The sequence below is a fragment of the Nymphalis io genome, chromosome 20 (assembly GCF_905147045.1).
Source record: "Nymphalis io chromosome 20, ilAglIoxx1.1, whole genome shotgun sequence".
Classification (NCBI taxonomy): Eukaryota; Metazoa; Arthropoda; class Insecta; order Lepidoptera; family Nymphalidae; genus Nymphalis; species Nymphalis io.
The window spans coordinates 2,415,199-2,436,068 of NC_065907.1; the positions used below are offsets into that span (position 1 = coordinate 2,415,199).

At 34.3% G+C, this 20,870-nt stretch overlaps 2 protein-coding genes across 5 annotated transcripts in view; one reads left to right on the top strand and one right to left on the bottom strand.

The window, feature by feature from the left end:
- LOC126776471 (uncharacterized) overlaps nt 1–5,889 on the bottom strand; it is a 63,712-nt gene extending 57,823 nt beyond the window's left edge. For both annotated transcript variants that reach the window (XM_050499003.1, XM_050499005.1), the window contains exon 1: nt 5,602–5,889. The gene's annotated coding sequence lies outside the window, so the exon portion shown is untranslated. The remainder of the gene's footprint in view (nt 1–5,601) is intronic.
- A 4,488-nt stretch (nt 5,890–10,377) lies between these two features.
- On the top strand, nt 10,378–17,646 carry LOC126776517 (uncharacterized). 3 transcript variants are annotated; one of them, XR_007669956.1, is made up of 3 exons: nt 10,378–10,834; nt 11,333–12,030; nt 17,278–17,646. XR_007669956.1 is itself a non-coding variant. In XM_050499109.1 (2 exons), the coding sequence occupies exons 1-2, from the start codon at nt 10,633–10,635 to the stop codon at nt 11,920–11,922; spliced, it is 792 nt and encodes a 263-aa protein (XP_050355066.1). In that variant the 5' UTR covers nt 10,378–10,632; the 3' UTR covers nt 11,923–12,427. The 3 variants fall into 3 exon arrangements, 2 of the variants coding, with proteins under 2 accessions (XP_050355066.1, XP_050355067.1); XM_050499109.1 differs by lacking the exon at nt 17,278–17,646 and having other exon boundaries at nt 11,333–12,427; XM_050499110.1 differs by lacking the exon at nt 17,278–17,646 and having other exon boundaries at nt 11,339–12,427.
- The last annotated feature ends 3,224 nt before the right edge of the window (nt 17,647–20,870 follow it).

A 20,870-nucleotide genomic window follows, 5' to 3' on the forward strand; every position in this document is an offset into this window, starting at 1 on the left:
TAACATGTATTATTTTAATTTAATTAAAAGATAAATACTAACATATATTACCACATAACATATATTAAACAGATAGATAAAAAATATAGCGAACTGATATGAATGACAAAGACGTACTCAATTAACAAAAGAACTTATTGTCTTGTTGCTTGAAAAAAATAACAATCAAATAACTATTAAAATACAATAAAACTAAAAGAAAAATATATAAAAAAGAAAAACAAATATATAAACGCAAAAAAAAAAATATTTTTATTTATAAAAGAAAATATATAAAAAAGAAAAACAAATATATAAATGAAAAAAATATATATTTATTTTTATTTATTTATACACATAATATTCTGAACAAATTATTTGTTTTTAGGACATGGTTTTATAAATATATGAGAATCGGTTTTTAAAACTTCAAAAAATATCATCTATTTTAATACTACATTATATAAAGAGAAGCGATTTGATTTTTTGTAAGTTTGTTTGTAATGGATATACTCCAAATCTACTTAACTGATATTAAAATTTCTTTCTTCTTCAAGAAAGCTACATTACACGCGAGTAAAATAGCCATAACCTCGACAATTGCAATCACGTAACCCAAGGTATCAATTTCATCAAATCTGTAAAAGTCATTATTGGTGTAAAAACATAAATACAACCCGGACGAAATTCGGGCCGCTAGTCGTCTACAAACAGATTAAATTGTAAGTACACAATGTATCCGATTTTGTCCTTCCTTTGATATTTTTATAGCGGTTGTCTGGAAGAATTCACTGTTAGTAATAAGATCGCTTTGCATGATTTATATTTAATGTTATTATGAACATAAGTTATATAAAAACTTTTGTTGCATAAATATTAATCTCTAATGTATTTTTACTTTTAATAAATTTTTTGTTCTGCTCTTATCATGTTTATATATAAGTGGTATATAATTGGTATATGTGAAAATTTTAAAATTCTAGATGTAAGAATAAATGTACAGTTTGTTTCTAAATAAAATAAAAAATATACTTTACGCAATAAATAATAAATAAATAAAATAAACATTTTAAAAATAATTGTCGTCTTATTTAAGTTTTATCTGTAAATGTATTAAACGTATTTGCAAAATTGGTTTAATGTATTTTTTTCTTAATTTTTATAATACTGCGACCAAGGGTATTTATTTAGCAAGCAAAATAGGTCAAAAGTGCAATAGTACGAGCGCGCAATGGCCTCCTGCCCTTTTTAAAAAAGTTTTATGAATTTATTCAACCACATTAGAATTCCATCCGACGCATGCACCACGCGATTTTTTTATTTACCAATAAATAACACGAAATTATTTAAAACAAATAAAGCACGTAAACTTCACGACCTTGAGGTACACGTTTCATATACATTACTAATTAAAAACAAAACATTAATCACAAACAAACCCTTGTTTACTTCGTAGATGGGATAGTCCTAGAAAGCAGACAAAGGCGCCAAAATTTTATACATAATTTACGTTCGATGTTTAAAAAAGAAACGTTTTAATAAACAAACGAAAACTTAAACATTATTATAGATTATATATCGATTCAGTTAATACATAGTTTAATACACAGTAATACTACATACCATTTATATATTTCAAAGTGAGTCATCGAGATTTGTAACGTGCTTTGTAAACGGATCAACTTTAGACACATAATATATATAGACTTGCTAGGATATACTATTCTAGTTCTTACTAAAGGGTAATGGATACAAAGTAACTATATGAAAACATATAATTTATAAAAAAGGTACATTACAAAATAATTGCAGTCTTTGTTACGGCATTATTCGTTTCTATATGATTATACAGTTATTTTTAACTTGGCCTATAAATAAATGTATATCTGATGTTCAAATTGATTTGATAAATATTACTAAGCACAATAAAACAAATACAGCACACAGGATATGCACACAGTGCAGTAACAGTCTGCGAATGACCCACTGCTGGGCTAAGGCCTCTTCTTTTTTTTGGAGTCGATTCCACCACGCTGCTCCAATGGGGATTGATGGAATACACATATGGCAGAATTTCAATGAAATTTGACACATGCAGGTTTCCTCACGATGTTTTCCTTCACCGTCAAGCACAAAGTTCAGTGGTGCTTGCCGGGGTTCGAACCAATGATCATCAGTTAAGATTCACGCGTTCTAACCACTGCGCCATCACGATATGCATGGACACAATCGAAATCGGTCGAGAAATGTCAGAAAGTGGTATGTAATATTGACCATAATAATTACGCATCTTAATTACCATAAGTCGGTTGTCAACATTTTGAAAATTAAGCCACACACACATAAGTGTGTGTACTTACACATGTGCTCTATAAATCTCACAGTCCGTTGGGACGGGACTGCAAGACGTCAAGACGAAGATCAAACGCAAACACAACGTCAACCAACCAACTTTGCATGCTTCCTTAGGCATGAACTTATTATTATGCCAACATAAATTAAAGATTTGTGTGTGTGTGTGTGTGTGTTCTGCTTTCTTAGTCATGAACTTCTGCCAATATAAATTAAAAGCTGTGAGTGTGAGTGTGTTCTTAATTCATCTCAATCGGTCTTTATCCTTAAAAAACGCGAAACGTAAGCTCGCGTTGAAATCTATTTTAATAAATATTCAAAGAATTAAGAGTGCCCTTCATGTTCTCACGTTTCCAAAGCAAAATATTTACAGATATACTTCTAATCGCGTAGCTTTTATTATCACCTACACTTTTAGCAACAAATTACTTAAGTTTAAATATTTATATTATAATTAAATTACAAAGTATTGTTATGGCTTGTTATTATTGAGCGATTCGTGTGCACGAGGCCCGTTTAGTTTATTTTGGACGAAGGGCAAGAGAGTGTAACCGTGAGTATCTCAGAAGTGGGCTTGGTATCTTTTCACACGAGCCGGATTTCAAACCCGGGATATGCAAACTGCTTATTTTCTACAAACTAGCTATTAAACCAACGATGTAGTCACTTATTCATCTGCATCGTTACTATTCAATTAAAAAAACTCACACTAATAGACTAAAACGAATTCACAAAGGCGTCATTAGGTCTCTAGCCTTGAAAGCTGCATCTATATCGTGCATAATTTTACCGTCCGTATAATTTTCGCGTTTTAAACTAGTCAAGTTGAATCCAAAGCACAATTGATTTATCTAAGATCTTAAGTATCTTGATCGTATTAAGATTTCTAGAACATTTAAAATTTCATAAGTCGTAAATATAATACAAAACAAGCCAGCAAATTCTTGCCTATTATTAAGGTCGTCTATAAATCGTATTAGAATTTAGAACCTACGATAATATCAAAGTAAGACAGACCTTTTTGAATATAGCTTTACGTTTTTTTAAAATAAAAACACTGAATTAGCAAAGTGTTTAAAGTGTGTCACGTATGTATTAGTTTAAATATCATTCATATTATTGTAAATTACAAGCCAATAAATGGTATAAAGAGCCTAGATTGCTCACTGGATACAATGCGCGAGATTTAAGAAAAGATTATTTAATTTGTGTATATAAATTATAATTCATCTCGTGCACGGCGGTGGAAAGCACGTGTTTAACAAAATTCTCCAACACACATATGTAATTCAAGTCTGAAACTGTCTTATGCTAAAATATTCATTTCAATTCGCAAATATAGTTCCTAAGATTAGCGAATTAAGTAACTACAGATTAAGTAAATACTGGTTTTGTTTGTCAACTTGTTTAACTTCTTAACAATCACCAAGGCAGACAAGCTGTATAACGTACGTTGGTATTATACCTACAAACTATATAGGTTGGTAGACACATTATGACACGTAAGAACAAAGTAATATTGCAACAAACGACTTAATTTTAGTTAATAGTAGTTAACAACAGGACTAAAGACAAATAAACAAATTTAACATCAAATTTACGAGGTATCATTGGTTGTTATCTCGATTAATCTATGATATTCACTATGGATTCGCGTAAAAATTGCGTTTTCAATGTCCGCGAAGTTGTAATCGAAAGTTGGGAAATTAAATCAAAGTGGTTCTAACTAGTTAAGTGGAATAGTGTTGTATTATAAATAAAGGTAAATTAATCAAGAAGTGTTTGTAGTGCATAATATAGCAGAGCTATTAGCAAAACGCATGACATATTATGTAAACCTAAGGTTTGTTTATCTTAACTTCTTCTATTGAAATAGGAATTGTCATTAATTTGATGCGATATCATTGGTCGATATCCTGAATATTCTTTGGTATTCATTATTGATTTGCGAAAAACTTTTTTTTATATAGAATAGGAAGGCGGACGAGCATATGGGCCACCTGATGGTAAGTACCACGCCCATAGACATTAACATTGTAAGAAATGTCAACCATCGCTTACATATCCAATGCGCCACCAACCTTGGGAACTAAGATTTTATGTCCCTTGTGCCTGTAATTACACTGGCTCACTCACCCTTTGAATCGGAACACAACAATACCAAGTACTGCTGTTTTGCGGTAGAATATCTGATGAGTGGGTGGTACCTACCCAGACGAGCTTGCACAAAGCCCTACCACCAGTAAACTTTTGCGTTGTATTTTTATATTTACAACAATATTACGTATAGTCACAAACATAGATCATTTTGATAGAATCAGTGATAATTACGAGAAGTAAGGATGAGCTTGTTAACGCTAACTCTTAGACTTCTCAAAGTAAAATAATCGTTCCTAGGGCAAGGTCAAATGCCATTTTTACATTTTCCAATTCATTAATTTAAATCAATTGTTAAAAAAAAAACATTAATACATAAGGCATATTACTCAACACAAGATTAGAAAAAAGTGCGTAGTTAGCACTTGTTGACTTTCATGCAGGATATGTAGCTATAATTTTAATTGTATTTGCACGATTTTGTATTTGAAATGTTGGAAAAAAGTAACTACTTAGTTCTTACTTGTATTTCTCGGTATTGACATTAACATTGTCATTTTACTATCTTCCTTGAATAAAGTACTTATATTTTGATTTGATTTGATTTCCCAATCGGTGTTCGTATTCATATGAATTTTATGTATTTTTTAAGTTATTTATATTTATACGTTATAAGAAATTATACAGACATCTTAAAAAAATGAATAAAATTATGTTTTTTTTTTGTTATTTTATTAACGTACCTATTTTTTTTTATAGAATAGGAAAGCGGACAAGCATATGGGCCACCTGATGGTAAGTGGTCACCAACGCCCATAGACATTGGCATTGTAAGAAATGTTAACCATCGCTTACATCACATTTTTTAACCCTTCAAAGATCAATATAATATTTGCACCTTGTAATTTCTAGTATATCTCATAGTCAACAAAGCGTTTACTTAACATTTACTAAAATAGTGGTCTTAAAAATATGCACAGTTGCAATTAAAAACCGCACAATGAAGATAGAAAATAGAAATAAGCAAACATGTGAAATACACATGCATATTGTATTCCGGCCTTACTCCGAAAACAAAGGGATGGAGCAGCTTAGTTAAAATAAAAAAAATAAAAAAATCATGCTCGGCACTGTTGCCGTTATTAAACAGTTGGAACTTAAATCGATACTAACCAGTAACCACCACAACACAGCGATGACCGTTGACCACCTTACACCACCGTTGATTAAAGAAAACTTGATATTACTATAATTTTAACCAACTTTGTTTTAAAAAAATTTATAATATATAAGAAATTACGAATTCGGTGAAGCGTTCGACTCCCTAAGGGGATTTTAGATACGCGACTCCGCTACGGGATTTCTTTGATGTTGTTTTTTTAATTTATTTATCGTACGCTCGAATCAGTTCAGCCGTGGAGGCTCTAACTGATGTACGTAACGCGTGCGACACGCGACCGCGGCCGGCTAACACTAACCAACAGACTTGACTTGTCAAACTCCCAAGTTGCTACATAATTGTCCAAATTTACCACAATTATGTTAATCAATTAAAGATAATGGAAGTACGAAGTATTCTTACAGACAGTGTGAAATCATTAAAATAAGATATATAGGTAAATATATTTTGTTTTAATATATGAACTATTTTAATACTTAAATATTAAGATATTAGATAGAATAAATTGTTGTTACCAAAATCAAAACAATTTTTTTAAGGGTGCAGTCATGCTTTTTAACAGACATAATATTAGAAAAAATGAGGACATTCTAAATTCGTTCTACGTACGGTATGAGTAGGTACTATAATACTCCTCTGACGCTTGTATACGATTATTGATGCCATTTTAAAATACCAATTAGTTAAATTAAAATTTTAAATAAGAGAAGAACCGACAATATATAAGTTTCTCATCTTTACTGAAAATAAATATAAGTTATACACACACCTGAAAATTAAGTATTACTTATTCCACAACATTTTTTATCGAATGTGATCTTTATTGTTATAGTCTACTGTTTTTTTTTATCGAATGTTTTAAACATTTGGTAGTTGAGCTATTTAAGCTTTTATATACAGAAGTTGTTTTTTTGTAAATTCAGAGAAGGATGGAATGGAATAATGGAAAAATGGGCCATCAGAGCGTCACGGTACAATGTGCAAACGATCCCGTGGCGCTCCTCGTTAAGACGGGAAGGGTACCGCTGGTTTTTAGTAGGTATTCCAATGTTCGGGGCGCACTCAGCGCTTTTGACACTCGTGAGCCCCACATATTCTCCCATTGTTCCCGTGGGGGAAACGCGTAATGCGTTTTTCCAGCGTTAAAGAAAAAGATGGACAAATGGGTGACACTGAATGACACACTCGCACACTCATCAGACATTCCACAACAATATTTAATATTATTGTGTTCCGGTACGGATTTGTTAATATTAATTACGTAGTCATTCAATCGATTATATCATTTCTTACATTACATTCAGTCGATTATAATTGAAGCACATCAATACAAAGTATTAATACTTATTTTATGTTTATTTAGTATTAAAAAATCAAAGTTTAAAGAAAACAATGGGAAATACATTTCAGAAAGTAAATAGTCACTACGTATTGTTATATTTAGGCGAAATGTATTATAATTGGCAACACAGCGGGTGGCGCGGTGGCGCGCATTGCGACCTCGGCCCGAGGTCTCGATGAAGGAAGTCTACCTCTGATCTCGATTAAGTAATTAGTGGCTTACTTCATGCTAATTGTGAGATGGTACCAAGTAATATATTGAAGTAATATAATAGGAAATAGGATTTTTTTCTTTCCATTATATCTTTTTTTGGGTGCTAAAGAACGCATAATCAATGGCGGTAGAATTAAACGATAAAAATATTCGAATTTTGAATTTAATCATGCGTGATCTAAAACAAAATAAACTTTATTCAAGTAACATTTACAAGCAATTTTGAATCACTTTACAATATTTAAATACATACCTATACCACCACCAGTTCGAGAAGAAACTCCGTACTTGCCCACTTCTATTTTATAGTTATATTAATAAAATACAAATAAATTTATATATATATATTATCGTGTCTGCAATGAAACAAATACTAACTTTTTATCAGCCAATATATTCCCGATCAATTAATATACATCCCTTTTCCTTAATTATAATTATTATAATATTATCATTGCCTAAGTGTTGTTGGAAATTAGAATAGAAATTTGGTCATCATCACGACCAGAGCTGTATAATCATAGCTTGTAAGTTGCAACGTTTTTGCCTTTCTTCTGGGTTAAGGTCCCTTTTGTGATGAACTTTAGTGGTCAGCTTAACCATTCCAACATTAGTGGATAATATAAAATATTATAAATAATGAGTATATATAATAGTTATGACTAAATTGCTCGAAAATGTTTATTTAGGTCATTATTCTAATGACCCTTTTTTAGTTCATTTAAAAGAACCATTGTTATCTAGTTCACTTATTAAACTTTAGAATTATATAAATATAATTAATTTCTAAACGATTATTTGCTAAATAAATATATATTATATATAACGTTGTCAACTTTTTGTAAAAGTAGATATTTCAATAAGTAAATAAGATTAAAACTGTACGCTAATCATTAAGAACAAACTCTTATCTTGTATAAAAACGTTCGCTAAATCCAAAAATTAATACGTCATAATTATTTCATTTGAAAAGTCAAAATCCATTTATTCAATACGGAAGATTACACTTACTCAGGTATTGTCTAAATTTCTAATTTTTGAATTAAAGCGACCTGAACGCAAACGTTTACCATTACCAATCTGTGCTATCATATACGTAGTCATTAGCTTTATAATCTCTTAAACACGCAAACGTTCCTGAAAGATTTTTATGAATTTTCAGTTGAATAATTGTACGATTAATTATGCAAACGCGAAAATATCATCTCAAAAGTAAGTCGATTCAAAGTGTTTTCTAGATTACGGAAAAGCACTGCTGTACCTAATATAAAAAATGTCGCATTGATTTCTTAACATTCTGCTCTTATTAATGCTGGCAATACTAGTAATAAATTACGCTACTTGTAAATTAATTACAAAATATATAGCAACATAACATACTGCCTTATTCATTGACTAGTGTCCGTCGACAAATGCTGTCGTAAGTATGAGAATTATTTTATCTTAATGACCAATTATGTGACTAATACTGTGTGTTATAAAAAATGATCACTTTTATGAACACATCGTTAATTCTTTTAACACACAAAAACCTTTATAAAAATACACATTATGAATATACTATTAAAACGCAGGATGACACCGTAGTATGCGTTACTAAATTCATGCTGTCATTGGTAATCGACCAACAGGCATCCATTTTTTTTCAACTTTTATTGACTTTAATATCTACACAAAAGTTGCCATATTAATATTTTTTTTCGAGCAGCTTTACTATAATGTAAATTCATAAATTATGTTTATCAAATCATTCAAACAACAAATTGTAAAGTCGATCTATTTAATATTGTTAATATTACAAAGCTACGAATTATTGAACTAAAAAACAATGTTTTATTAAAAAATCTTTTAAACGAAAAACAAGTAAGGATGGGCGAAAGTTTTAGTTATAGTAGTCCTTAAACAAAGACTAAGCCCCCCACTTTTATGACTAATTTTTGAACTGGCCGAGAAATGATTATTTATACAATGTTTGTGTTCAAAATTTTTTATATACAAATTAAAAATATATCATATTGTGGAGGCCTTGGTTGTCCTTCCATATATCCGGCCATGCAATTAAAGTATCTTTAATGAAATCCATAGTATAATTAAACGATTAATAAAATAATTGTCAAGGTCACCTATTTGCATGCTTTTATTTAACTTCGCTTCGTTAGTATTGAGCGGGTTAATGCATGTAAGTAAAACGATTTACAAAAAACTATGTAATCGTTTTACAATATGGATGAAATAATAACATGTTTTAAAGATTATTTTTTTACTTCAATTGATGTAGAAAGAACTTCTGTAAAATTAAATTCTAAAAGTCAGTTAAGTGGAAATATGTACTAACAACGATGTAATGGATACGATAACATGCAATCGGGCCGAGCCTTAATGTTATTGGGCATTGTCTTCTCGGCCATTGTCGGCTCGCCTCCCATACCAATTATTCTGCTATCAAGAAATCGCTCTCACGTCTGCCACATATGAATGATAGCAGGATGAACCTAATCAACAGTAATGCGGACTTGACTTCATTCTACGACCCACTAAGAAAACTTTTTAAATTTTATATTTATACAAAATATATCACCTGGATACATATCTCTATATCATCTGGAAATTGAATTATATTTTTATTACCTTTGCAAATTAATTGTGTTCATTTAGGAATAAAACTTAAAAAAAAAAAAATTAATATAATTCTTACAACATCTAGCGCCAGCGCCATCTAGTAGTCATTCTAAGAAATAACTCGAAACTTATTTTGATAACCATAGGACACCGTAGATGGCGTTCCTATCCTTAACAAATTCACTAATAATTATAAGAGTTAAAATTGAAACCATATTATGTTTTATTTTTAATACAGCTGTATAATTTTACATAATAATATTATTATAATATATTACTTTTGGTTGAATATTTCAACAACAGAACTAAATTGATATGTTTTATATAAAAACTGAATTTATATTTTGAAGATTTGATTTAAATTAGGAACGAGTTAATAAATAATATAAGGCATATTATAATACAATTATCAATAACGAGCGAGGCCAACAGCAAACTTTAAATCTCGCACTTTCAAAGATATTCGCAAAACACCGCAACGCAACAAAAGCGTTCGGATTCCGAACTTCGGAATGCTCGATTGCGACGAATGCGAGCGGGGCGGGGTGCAGAGGTACCTCGTCCCGCTTCGCTTCGCATGACGTCGCACCTTCTCGCTCCGTACGGACGCTAATCGCCAAGTTTCGCAACTTGGTCAAACGTAAATAACTTAAAATATAAAGTGAAAATTATAATATTTAGTTTTATAATAATCATAATTGCAAGCTTTTGTGCGGCTAAACTAACAGGCACAACGAGTGTAAAGTAAAAATTGAATTGTACTTTGAGTTCGGGTTATTTCGTGTCCGTTCGGTTTCTGTCGCACTCTTTTAAATCGTTATAACGCATTTGATGTTATTTAAACTTTATTATGACATCGAAAAGTAAAAAGATCTTAGAAGACATACATCCTTTACACATAATACGGGAAGTTCAAAAATGGCCCCCTTTGTACGTAAAAGATAGTCCCGAACGTGCAAATTTGCATATCAAGAACAAAATTTGGAAAGAAATCGCAAAGCAACTGTTTAATGACTGGGATTCGTACGGTGATAGCGAAAAGGAATCCAAAGGTTTGTTAAAAAAGTAAACGTACTTAAACAAAGGAAGTAGTTTCTTTATGAACAAAGTAATTAAAATAATTTCAATAGTACAAACATTATTATATTAGGGCCTATATTTCAACATATTTAATTTTATGTACTTTTCGATTACATGCCTTAATGGTTATTATCAAACTACAATGAATCGTATTAAGTACACTGTTCAGATTTAGTAAGTTTGTATAATTTTGTTCAAATAAGTACTTATCTATATTTTTAATAAAATAAGTAGATTGGCTGCCAAATGGACCTAATGCACTATCGACATAGACATCGGCGATGTAAGAAATATTAACCATTTTGTACATCGCCAGAACACAACAATATTAAATATTGCAGTTTAGCGGTAGAATATCTGATGAGTGGGTGGTACCTACAAAGACGGGCTCGCACAAAGTCCTGTAATATGATGAGTGTAGATTATATTTCATGAAAATTTAAAATAATAGTTGAATAAAAAACGTTTAGTTTCAGATCTTATAAAAAAATGGCGTAATCTCCGCGACACGTTCAAACGACAACTGGCAAATGAGAAGAAGGTGCGACAAGGTTACAATATAAAGAAAAAAACGTACGTTTATTTCAAGCACATGCTTTTCTTACTGCCTCATGTTTCATCGTCTGAAAATGAAGCGTCCGATTCGGTTGTGGAACCCAAACTCAATGAATATTTTAATAAGCGGGAAAAGAGAAAAGCGACCTTGAAGAATAAGGATGAAGAAAAAGTTAAGAGAAAAAAGTTTGCATCTCCAACACTATCCGAATCCGTCGAACAGGAAGAAATTGACGAAGATAGGCATTTCCTTATGTCTCTCGTACCATCATTTCGAAAGATGAGCGATGACGAAAAGCTATCAGCTAAAGTGAGGATTTTGAAGGTGATCAAGGATATCCGGAGAAAATCCAATTCATTGGATTGTATTCCTGTAGCGGACACTCTATTATATAACTTTGAAGATGCAGATATCGGGGAGATTAAAGTTGAAATGCTCCAAAATGAAGCTAATGAAACGCCGTCAAACGATTCTGATTCTGACGATAGTGAAAATTCTGATTAGGTCATTAGTTTTTCTACTGAAATTGTATACATCTTATTTTAGTTGACATCAAAATCAATCAATCAACAGCCAATCGTTGTCCACTGCTGAACATAGGCCTCTCCCAGGGTGCGCCAAAGCTCCCTGTCCTCCGCCTTCCGCATCCAGTTGGTGCCCGCTACCTTTTTAAGGTCGTCGGTCGTTGTTGACACATGTCAATTGCAATAATTGAAACTCTATGATAGAGTTAAATTTCTGAAAGAAAAAATCTTTAGAAGATAATAAACGAATTTCTAAAGTAATTATGGCTGAATTTAATATAGGCGACCTATATGACTGTAACTTAAGACGCGCCACTTCAGGTTTGTAACTAGTTTTATTAAGACAATAGCAACGCTATTTCAAATAACAAGAGTATAATTAACCTTAATAAAGTAATTGTTATCATTGAGTTTTAATTATTATTCGCAAAACTGTTAAATCTAAATTGTTGATTGAGTAGCAAATTTATAAACTGTCTATTACGATATTATATAAATGTACACAATACATAATTATATTTTTTTATAAAAATTTGTTGTCCATAGATCATTAAATATTTCTTTGATATTTTCTTCTTTTATTATAATAATCGTTATTAAATACATATACTTATTAGATCTCCAATACATATAATTAACTAATATGGATTATTACTTAGAACGTATTGTGAAGAAATGTGCTTGTGTTTTTATTTTTTATATCTGCCGGGTCACAAATGAGTCTACCCCTGATGGTAAGTGGTAGTAGAGTCCAACGGCGACGACGGGCAGTACAGGCGGGAAGAATCTTTCTTGTACATGATAATAATATACAAAAAAATGCATCACACATTATCTATACGTAATTAAAAACATTCTTACAAATAGAATACAATTTAAAAGTATCATGATTTATAAATAACAGCATTATGGAAGAGTCATCCTATAATTCGCGACTACTACTATAAAATAGAAAGATACAATAATTGTAAGAAAAACTACCAAAAGAAACACACTCCCGAATAAAACTTCCTCGCCCACGATTGCACTACACGTTATTGTAACTGATATTATTATGTAGAATAACCAGAATATCAACATGAACCAAATATATACTTCACAAAATGCATCACTTTCAAAAACAGCTGCCACGAAAAGAAGTACGTTCACAGCGCATAATAACACACCAGATGTACCATTTACGTAACGTAATGGTTTCGTCAATGACTTCGGTACACCCATATCTTCAATTGCCTTGCTCCCTGCGGTTGTAAAGGCATATATGAAGAATGCTGCTCCGAATAAACCTAATAAAGATATGATTATCAAGGATATCCGCAGTGGTACACTCAAACAGCAGTCTTCCAAAGACGGACATTTGTCCAAAATGTATCCCATGCTAGAATATTCCTTCTATTCTATTGTTATAATTATCTTGGTGGTCAATATATGTGATTTAATATTCATCATTATTTAAAATTATTTCAGCCTAATTAAAAGTGTTATTAGAAAAAAGATTAACTTTGACAATATATGACAATCATGATCAAAGAAGTTATTATTTACATGACATGACATTTAGTAAGATGATATGATCCAACAGTTTGATCTCTTTAGAACAATTTACTGGATCGTGCGTTATTATTCACAGCTCACCTTTTCTCTGTGTTTTTTGTAAATAAGGCAAACGTAAAAATTACGATTATTGCTTAAATACTGTTTTATTATCACTAGAAGTCTATAGTCTTATTTATCTACGTATTAATTATGACAGAGGTATAGATCTACCCTATATTTACAAAGACACTACCCACTCGTGCTCTTGTCGCGTACTGTAAAAAGTAATCAAATTTATTAAGATTTATACTTTTTATTGATTTGACATATTCCTTAAAAAATACAGGAATAGATAAATCAGCTTAGAGACGTTTCCGCATTTGTACTTGTGTGTACACACAAAAATAAATAAAAAAATATATGCATAAAAAGTATTTGTACTTTTTATCTGCTGCACTAATACAAATTTAAAAAGTTTTCAAGCTGATTTGGTTGTACAGGTAATAAGACATTTATAATATTTTACTAATCTTACCTTTAATGTTTCGACACATCAGGCGTGTGATCATCCTGCTAACACTGCTAAGACGAGTTTTTCTTTTATGTTTCTTCACTCCGAGCACTCGTCTGCGCCGTTTCACAATATCACTTTCGCATCCTGACACTTTATCATCAAAAAAATCTTCACTCACTGAACTCACGGGAAATTCGATTGGAGGTAACGAAAACTTTTCACGGTGCACACACTTTTTGGGCCAAACGTCGTCTGATCTGTCGAAATCAAATTGTAAGTCCCTCGGCATTGGCAGCTGAAGGGGTGGTAATATTCTATTGTAGGGGATGAGACGTCTTTCACCTCCGAAGTTTCGTGAACCGGCACTTGAGCTAAACCACATTTCACTCGAAAATAATGAAGATGACATAGATTCCCTTCGAGAATTAAATTCATAATTGCGAACGAGACTTATAGGGTTTCTATGAACAGTCGTATTTCCAAGGTCGTAACTAGGGCGGGTAGATGTTGTATCATATCCCTGAGAAGAAGATGGAGTCCAAAACGGCGAAACGGGTTCCATGTTCACGAATGTGCGAGCGATATTGGGAGGCGCTGTTATTACTGTTGGTGGCTCAGGTGACAGCACTCCAAAAGGATGGGTGAAGTAGAATAAACAAAGTGGCCTTCCCTGAAATCAAGGTTTTTTTTATTTAAAAAAAAACACTTCACTCAAAGCACCTAATTAAATATAAAAAAATAACAATACACTGACTTTTACATCATCAGTAGAAGTCGATGCATCAGCTCTACCACAATTCATGTTTAAAGAACTTTTCGAAATGATACACAATAAAAAAGTTCCCTATAATACAACTTAACAAATATTTTCGAATTCGTCATTATTATATGTGGCACATCTATCTTAGCTTTAATTTTGTAAATTTAAATACAATTAACCCGAATTCAAAAGAGTTTAACAATTTTTAATAACGTCACGTTTATATTAAATTTATCTATAGAATATAGGTTCCGCTTTTGTTGAGTTCTGGTATTCGCAAAACCATGAACTGAAATTTGTTTGTTTGCGAACGTGGTGGTGGCTGGCACGCGCCGTGCACGCCCCGTGCGCTCTTTTACAGCGCATGGGACGGACTCATTTGTTTAATCGAACTTGTATTGAAAAACAAAATTCTTTTTTGCTGTGTCACAACTTTAAAAACTCATTATTTTCTGAAGATATAAGTTTCTAAAAAGATCAAATCATTAGTTAATTACATAGCTCAATCTGAATTCTATTAAAAATACGTTAATTCTCCAATAAGTTTTCATATGTATAAAACTCATTGATAGACTCAGATAAATCTGTTTATCCGCCATTTTTTAATGAACACGGTTATATATTATACAATTTAAACATGGTTTAAAAAAAAACATCCAAAAATATCAACATAAAGACGATTATCTTATGTTATCAATTAATCACCAGACTTATTTAATATTCTTTCGATAAAATATGTTATTTATTCATCTTGAATTATATACTTACATATTTTTCAAATACAGCCCTTACGATATTTGAAATAGCCAATAATGACGCGGTGCGATCCCGCGACATCGCAGATCGCGTAATTCTCATCCGTCACTCCTTTCAAGCTTCGAAAGATATCAGAGGCTCAGCAGGTCACAAATTTGATGGCAGACGTGTTGCCACTGTAAGCTAACATTATCTTTGAAAATAATATGTCAATATGAATTTCAAATCCGGAATCAATTATTTGTCCGACTAATACCTATATTTAGCTAATTATATCAACTTAACATGCATAAGTAAACATTTACCTACATAGGTATATACGTTAGATAAAGTTAAACGATGAGAAGGAAGTCAAGCAAAGGTTTTGTTTAGGACTTAATAACCTTCGCCAAGACCTCACTTCGCGTTCGCAAGACGAAAGTTTTCAACTTTTCAACCAATGACTCTTACCTGTCGTGATATAAATATATACGTAGCCAAAACGCGGCTTCTTAATTCGAAAGTAGTCAACAAATTCAATTCCCCTTAGCGACTTAACGATTATTATCTGATAAATGCGGGAAAAGATTTATCAATTGTCACAGATACATATATATTACTTGTATCATATTGTATGGTCGAAATGTTACCCCAATTGTAATATTTTTTTTCTAAATGGACCTAATTTTATATTTCGATATGTTTAAAATAAATTAAATGTTACTTTTACTTTACAACGCCATCTCTGTTTCTAACGTTGAACTACATCGTAATGTCATGAGTTTTCTTTTATAATAGTTCTGAACTTCGCCACTTCAATACTATTTGTCTCTAACAAAAACATATTGTAATGTAAGCAACATTACAATATCAATTTTTAAATATAAGTAAAATGTATACATATTAAAAACACAATTACTACATTCCGACAAGGACATTTTGGCGCCTTTTAATATTGATATCTTGTCAAGTGACATAATATATCGATGGCCGTTGAAACATAATATGTAATTGATGCGATGCCATAATATGTAATTGAAAATCCTAAATTCCCACCCATAATAACTGGTGGACTAAATTGTATATACACCTACTCTTTCTTAAAAAATTAAGTATTTTCATACAATCTTTTATTCTCTTTATCGCTACTTTAGGGTTTAAATTTCAATCTTATCACTGCTAACATACTTTTACTTAACTACTGCTAACTTTTTACATGTTACAAAGCCCGTATGTGCAATTTTCATGGTGCTACTAGCCCCAAGTAGTTGGGCTGTGAGTTGATATGTAGTTATTCCCTTATATACATAGTAGGTAAATTTGTTTATAATAAAAATATTTAATTTGGCAGAATTATTTTCGTTTGGTTTTCAATATTAAGAATAATAATAAGGCCTCATTTTGACACCTATACTCACATTTTTAGAAAACATCACGCTATTGCTGATTTTCATTCTTTTGACAAAACTCGATAATGAGCGTTCTATTCCAGAAAAGTAAGGAAATTTTATTAACCGGCAACTAACATTATTAAAGAGTCACAAGGGCTGTCGCTGCTTAATATATTCAAATTTTTACTTACCTAACATTATTGCCAATTTATTGTTAAAAAAATGTAAACAGCAGTTATTTTCTGTAAGAACTCACTCATGAAATACTGTCCACCTGACTTGGTGATTGTCTATTTTGATCTGTGTGTTCTTGAAATAATATTTATTTATTTATTTGTATTTCAATCAATCAATCAACAGCCAATCGTTGTCCACTGCTGAACATAGGCCTCTCCCAAGGTGCGCCAAAGCTCCCTGTCCTCCGCCTTCCGCATCCAGTTGGTGCCCGCCACCTTCTTAAGGTCGTCGGTCCACCTGGCTGGAGGGCGCCCTACGCTGCGCTTGCCGATTCGCGGTCTCCACTCTAGGACTCGTCTGCTCCAACGGCCATCGGTCCTACGACATACGTGACCAGCCCACTGCCACTTCAGCCTGCTAATTTTGCAAGCTATGTCGGTGACTCCGGTTCTTTTCTGGATAATCTCATTTCTGATCTTATCCTTCAAAGATACTCCGAGCATAGCTCGCTCCATAGCACGCTGAGCGACTTTGAATTTGTGGACTAGTCCCGCAGTTAGTGTCCACGTTTCGGCACCGTATGTCATGGCAGGTAAGACGCATTGGTTGAAGACTTTCGTCTTCAAACATTGCGGTATAGACGACTTGAGGACTTGACGAAGGTTGCCAAATGCTGCCCATCCCAAGCGAATTCTTCGATCGGCTTCCTTCTCGAAGTTGTTCCTACCGACTTGTATTATCCTTCCTAGGTAGGTATATTCACTAACAACTTCGAGAGGTTTCCCCTCGACGTATATCGGTCCCGGCACGACATGCCTATTGAACATGACCTTGGTCTTGTCCAAGTTCATACCGAGACCGACACACCGGGAAGACTCGCCTAGGCTACGCAGCATTTCGGTGAGTTGTTCCAGCGACTCTGCTATGATGACGATATCGTCGGCAAATCGAAGGTGTGAGATGTACTCGCCGTTTACATTGACTCCATACCTAGTCCAATCCAGCGTTTTGAAAACGTCTTCCAACGCGTTGGTGAACAGTTTCGGGGATATTACATCCCCCTGTCTCACCCCTCTGCGCAATTGGATCGCCTTCGTCTTACAGTCCTGGATGTGGACAGTCATTGTAGCGGCGTTGTACAGACATCTCAGTACCTCGATATATCTCCAATCGATATGACATCTCTGCAATGAGTCGAGCACTGCCCAGGTTTCGATGGAGTCGAAGGCTTTCTCGTAGTCCACAAATGCCATACACAGCGGCTGATTGTACTCTTCGGTCTTCTGCACAATCTGCCGAACAGTATGGATGTGGTCCACGGTGCTGTAGCCTGATCGAAAGCCGGCTTGCTCTGGGGGCTGGAACTCGTCAAGTCGTCTGGCGAGACGGTTCGTGACGACTCTTGAGAACAGCTTATACACGTGACTCAGGAGGGAGATTGGTCTGTAGTTTTTCAAGAGGGTTTTATCACCTTTCTTGAAAAACAGTACCACCTCACTCCCGCTCCACGTTTCCGGGGTCTTGCCATGTTGGATGACGGAATTAAAGAGGCTTGCTAGCTCTTTCAGGACCGGAGTCCCGCCTGCCTTAAGCAACTCTGTTGTGATTCCGTCATCTCCCGGAGATTTGTTGTTTTTAAGCTGTTCTAGAGCCGCCCTAATCTCTCCTTGGTCAACGACCGGGAGCTCCTCGGAGTAATGGCGCATAAGAGGGGCGCGCTGGTCATCAATACTGATTCCCATGGGTTTATCCGATCTTGAAGAGAACAACTGCCCATAAAACCTCTCTACTTCTCCGATAATCTCAGGCCTAGAGGTAACGACCCCACCATTTTCAGTTTTAAGTTTTGTCAGACGCGGCCTCCCAAACTTGCGAGCGAACACTTTCGATCCCCGATTTTGCTCAATCGCAGCCTTGATGGCACGGGTATTGGAGCGTCGGAGATCGCGTCGCGTCAGCGTTTTTATTGTTCGGTTTAAGGCCTTATCTGACAAAAACGATGGTAGTTCTCGTCGTTTTCTCATGAGCTCGAGTGTCTCAGCAGAGAGTTTTGGTGCGTTGTCTCTTCTCTGTGGCGGAAAACACTTGCGGGATGTGTTTTGCAGTATTTTGACCAGCGTGTCGGTTCTCTCATCAATGCTGCTTATGGTTTCCAACGCGGTGAATTGATTTTGAAGTTCCATTTGGAACTTTTCGGAGCCTTGAGCAGCTTGGAGCATGGTAGGTCGGAGAGTAGACCTCATCATTCTCGATCTTTCGGCTTTTAAGTTGATATTTAGAGTGCCTCGAACCAAGCGGTGATCACTTCCGGTATTAAACCTGTTGATCACTGAAACATCTCTAAATATGTGCCTTTTATTCGAGATGATAAAGTCTATCTCGTTCCTTGTCACGTTATCGGGGCTTCGCCAGGTCCACCTCCTCTGAGGCTTCTTTTGAAAGAAAGAATTCATCAAAAAAAAAGCCCCTGCGCTTCGAGAAAGTTTACCAGCATTTGCCCCCTGTGATTTCTGCAGCCCAAGCCGTAAGGTCCGACTTTCGATTCACCGCTATCTTGTACTCCCACTTTAGCATTAAAGTCTCCCATAACAACATTGTAGTGGGCCCTCGAGGTGTCGTTGAGGGCCTTTGCGATGTCCTCGTACATCGCTTCGACCACATCATCAGAGTATGTCGAAGTTGGCGCATATACCTGTACAACCTTCAGGGAGTACCTGTCGGAAAGTTTTAGGACAAGGTACGCTACCCGGTTCGACACACTACTGATTTCCACAATGCTGCTAATGAGATCCTTTTTGACTAGAAAACCGACACCACCCTGGGAGAGGTTATCACCTTCGCGGAAGTAGAGTAAGTTACCGGACTCTAGAGTTATCGTGTCCTCCCCCTGTCTTCGGACTTCAGATAACCCCAGTATATGCCAGTTTATATGACTTAACTCTACTTCTAATTCGGCGAGGTGATGGTCCAGCCTCATCGAGCGTCCATTATACGTTGCCATTTTCAGTCGTTTTATACGGTAGCCTGCCGTGAACCGGTGATTCTTAGCACCCCCTGCCCTGCCGATACCGCGACCGCTACCTTGGTCGGGCCTAGCGGGCTTGCCGGTAACTGGGGGCCTTTTTTTGGGCGCATCTGCCATTTAGGGAGGGGTTTGCCCATACTCGCCGCGCTGGGCAGGCGTGTTGGCGAGCGCAGTAGGGGGTAAGATGTTTATGGGAGGGGGGACGCTGCTGCCCATCCCCCCTTTTCCCCGTCCCTCAGTCGCCTCTTACGACACCCACGGGATGAGATTGGGGGAGTACTATTCTAAGCCGGTACTCCACGGCATATTTGTATTTCATGGAAACAAATAGTGCATAATAAATTTTACAAATCATTACCAACAAAAGTTTCCAATGTGACTAACTCATAACAAAGTACGGGCATAGATGCAACGGATAACGGATAAATTATCAAGAAATTAGGTCCAAAAGAAAGAGAGACAATTAATTAATTATAAATAAATATACAATAAAAAAAAACAGTACTACCATTAGACAAAATATTTTTGATAATTATTATGATTAATGCCGCGTGCCAATTTCTGAAATATCACGATCGTTTTCTCCGATGAGTTTCGAGTTTATTCTTATAGAAAAGCCCTGCAGAATATCGGTAGCGTGGATTGTAGAAACACAAAAATATGTATTAAGTATTTTTTTTTAATTATTTGTTTACTTTTCTGCTGCGTTCTATTGCATAACTGTACGCCGTATAAGCCGAGATGGTGTAGTGGTTAGAACGCGTTAATCTTAACAGATGATCGTGGGTTC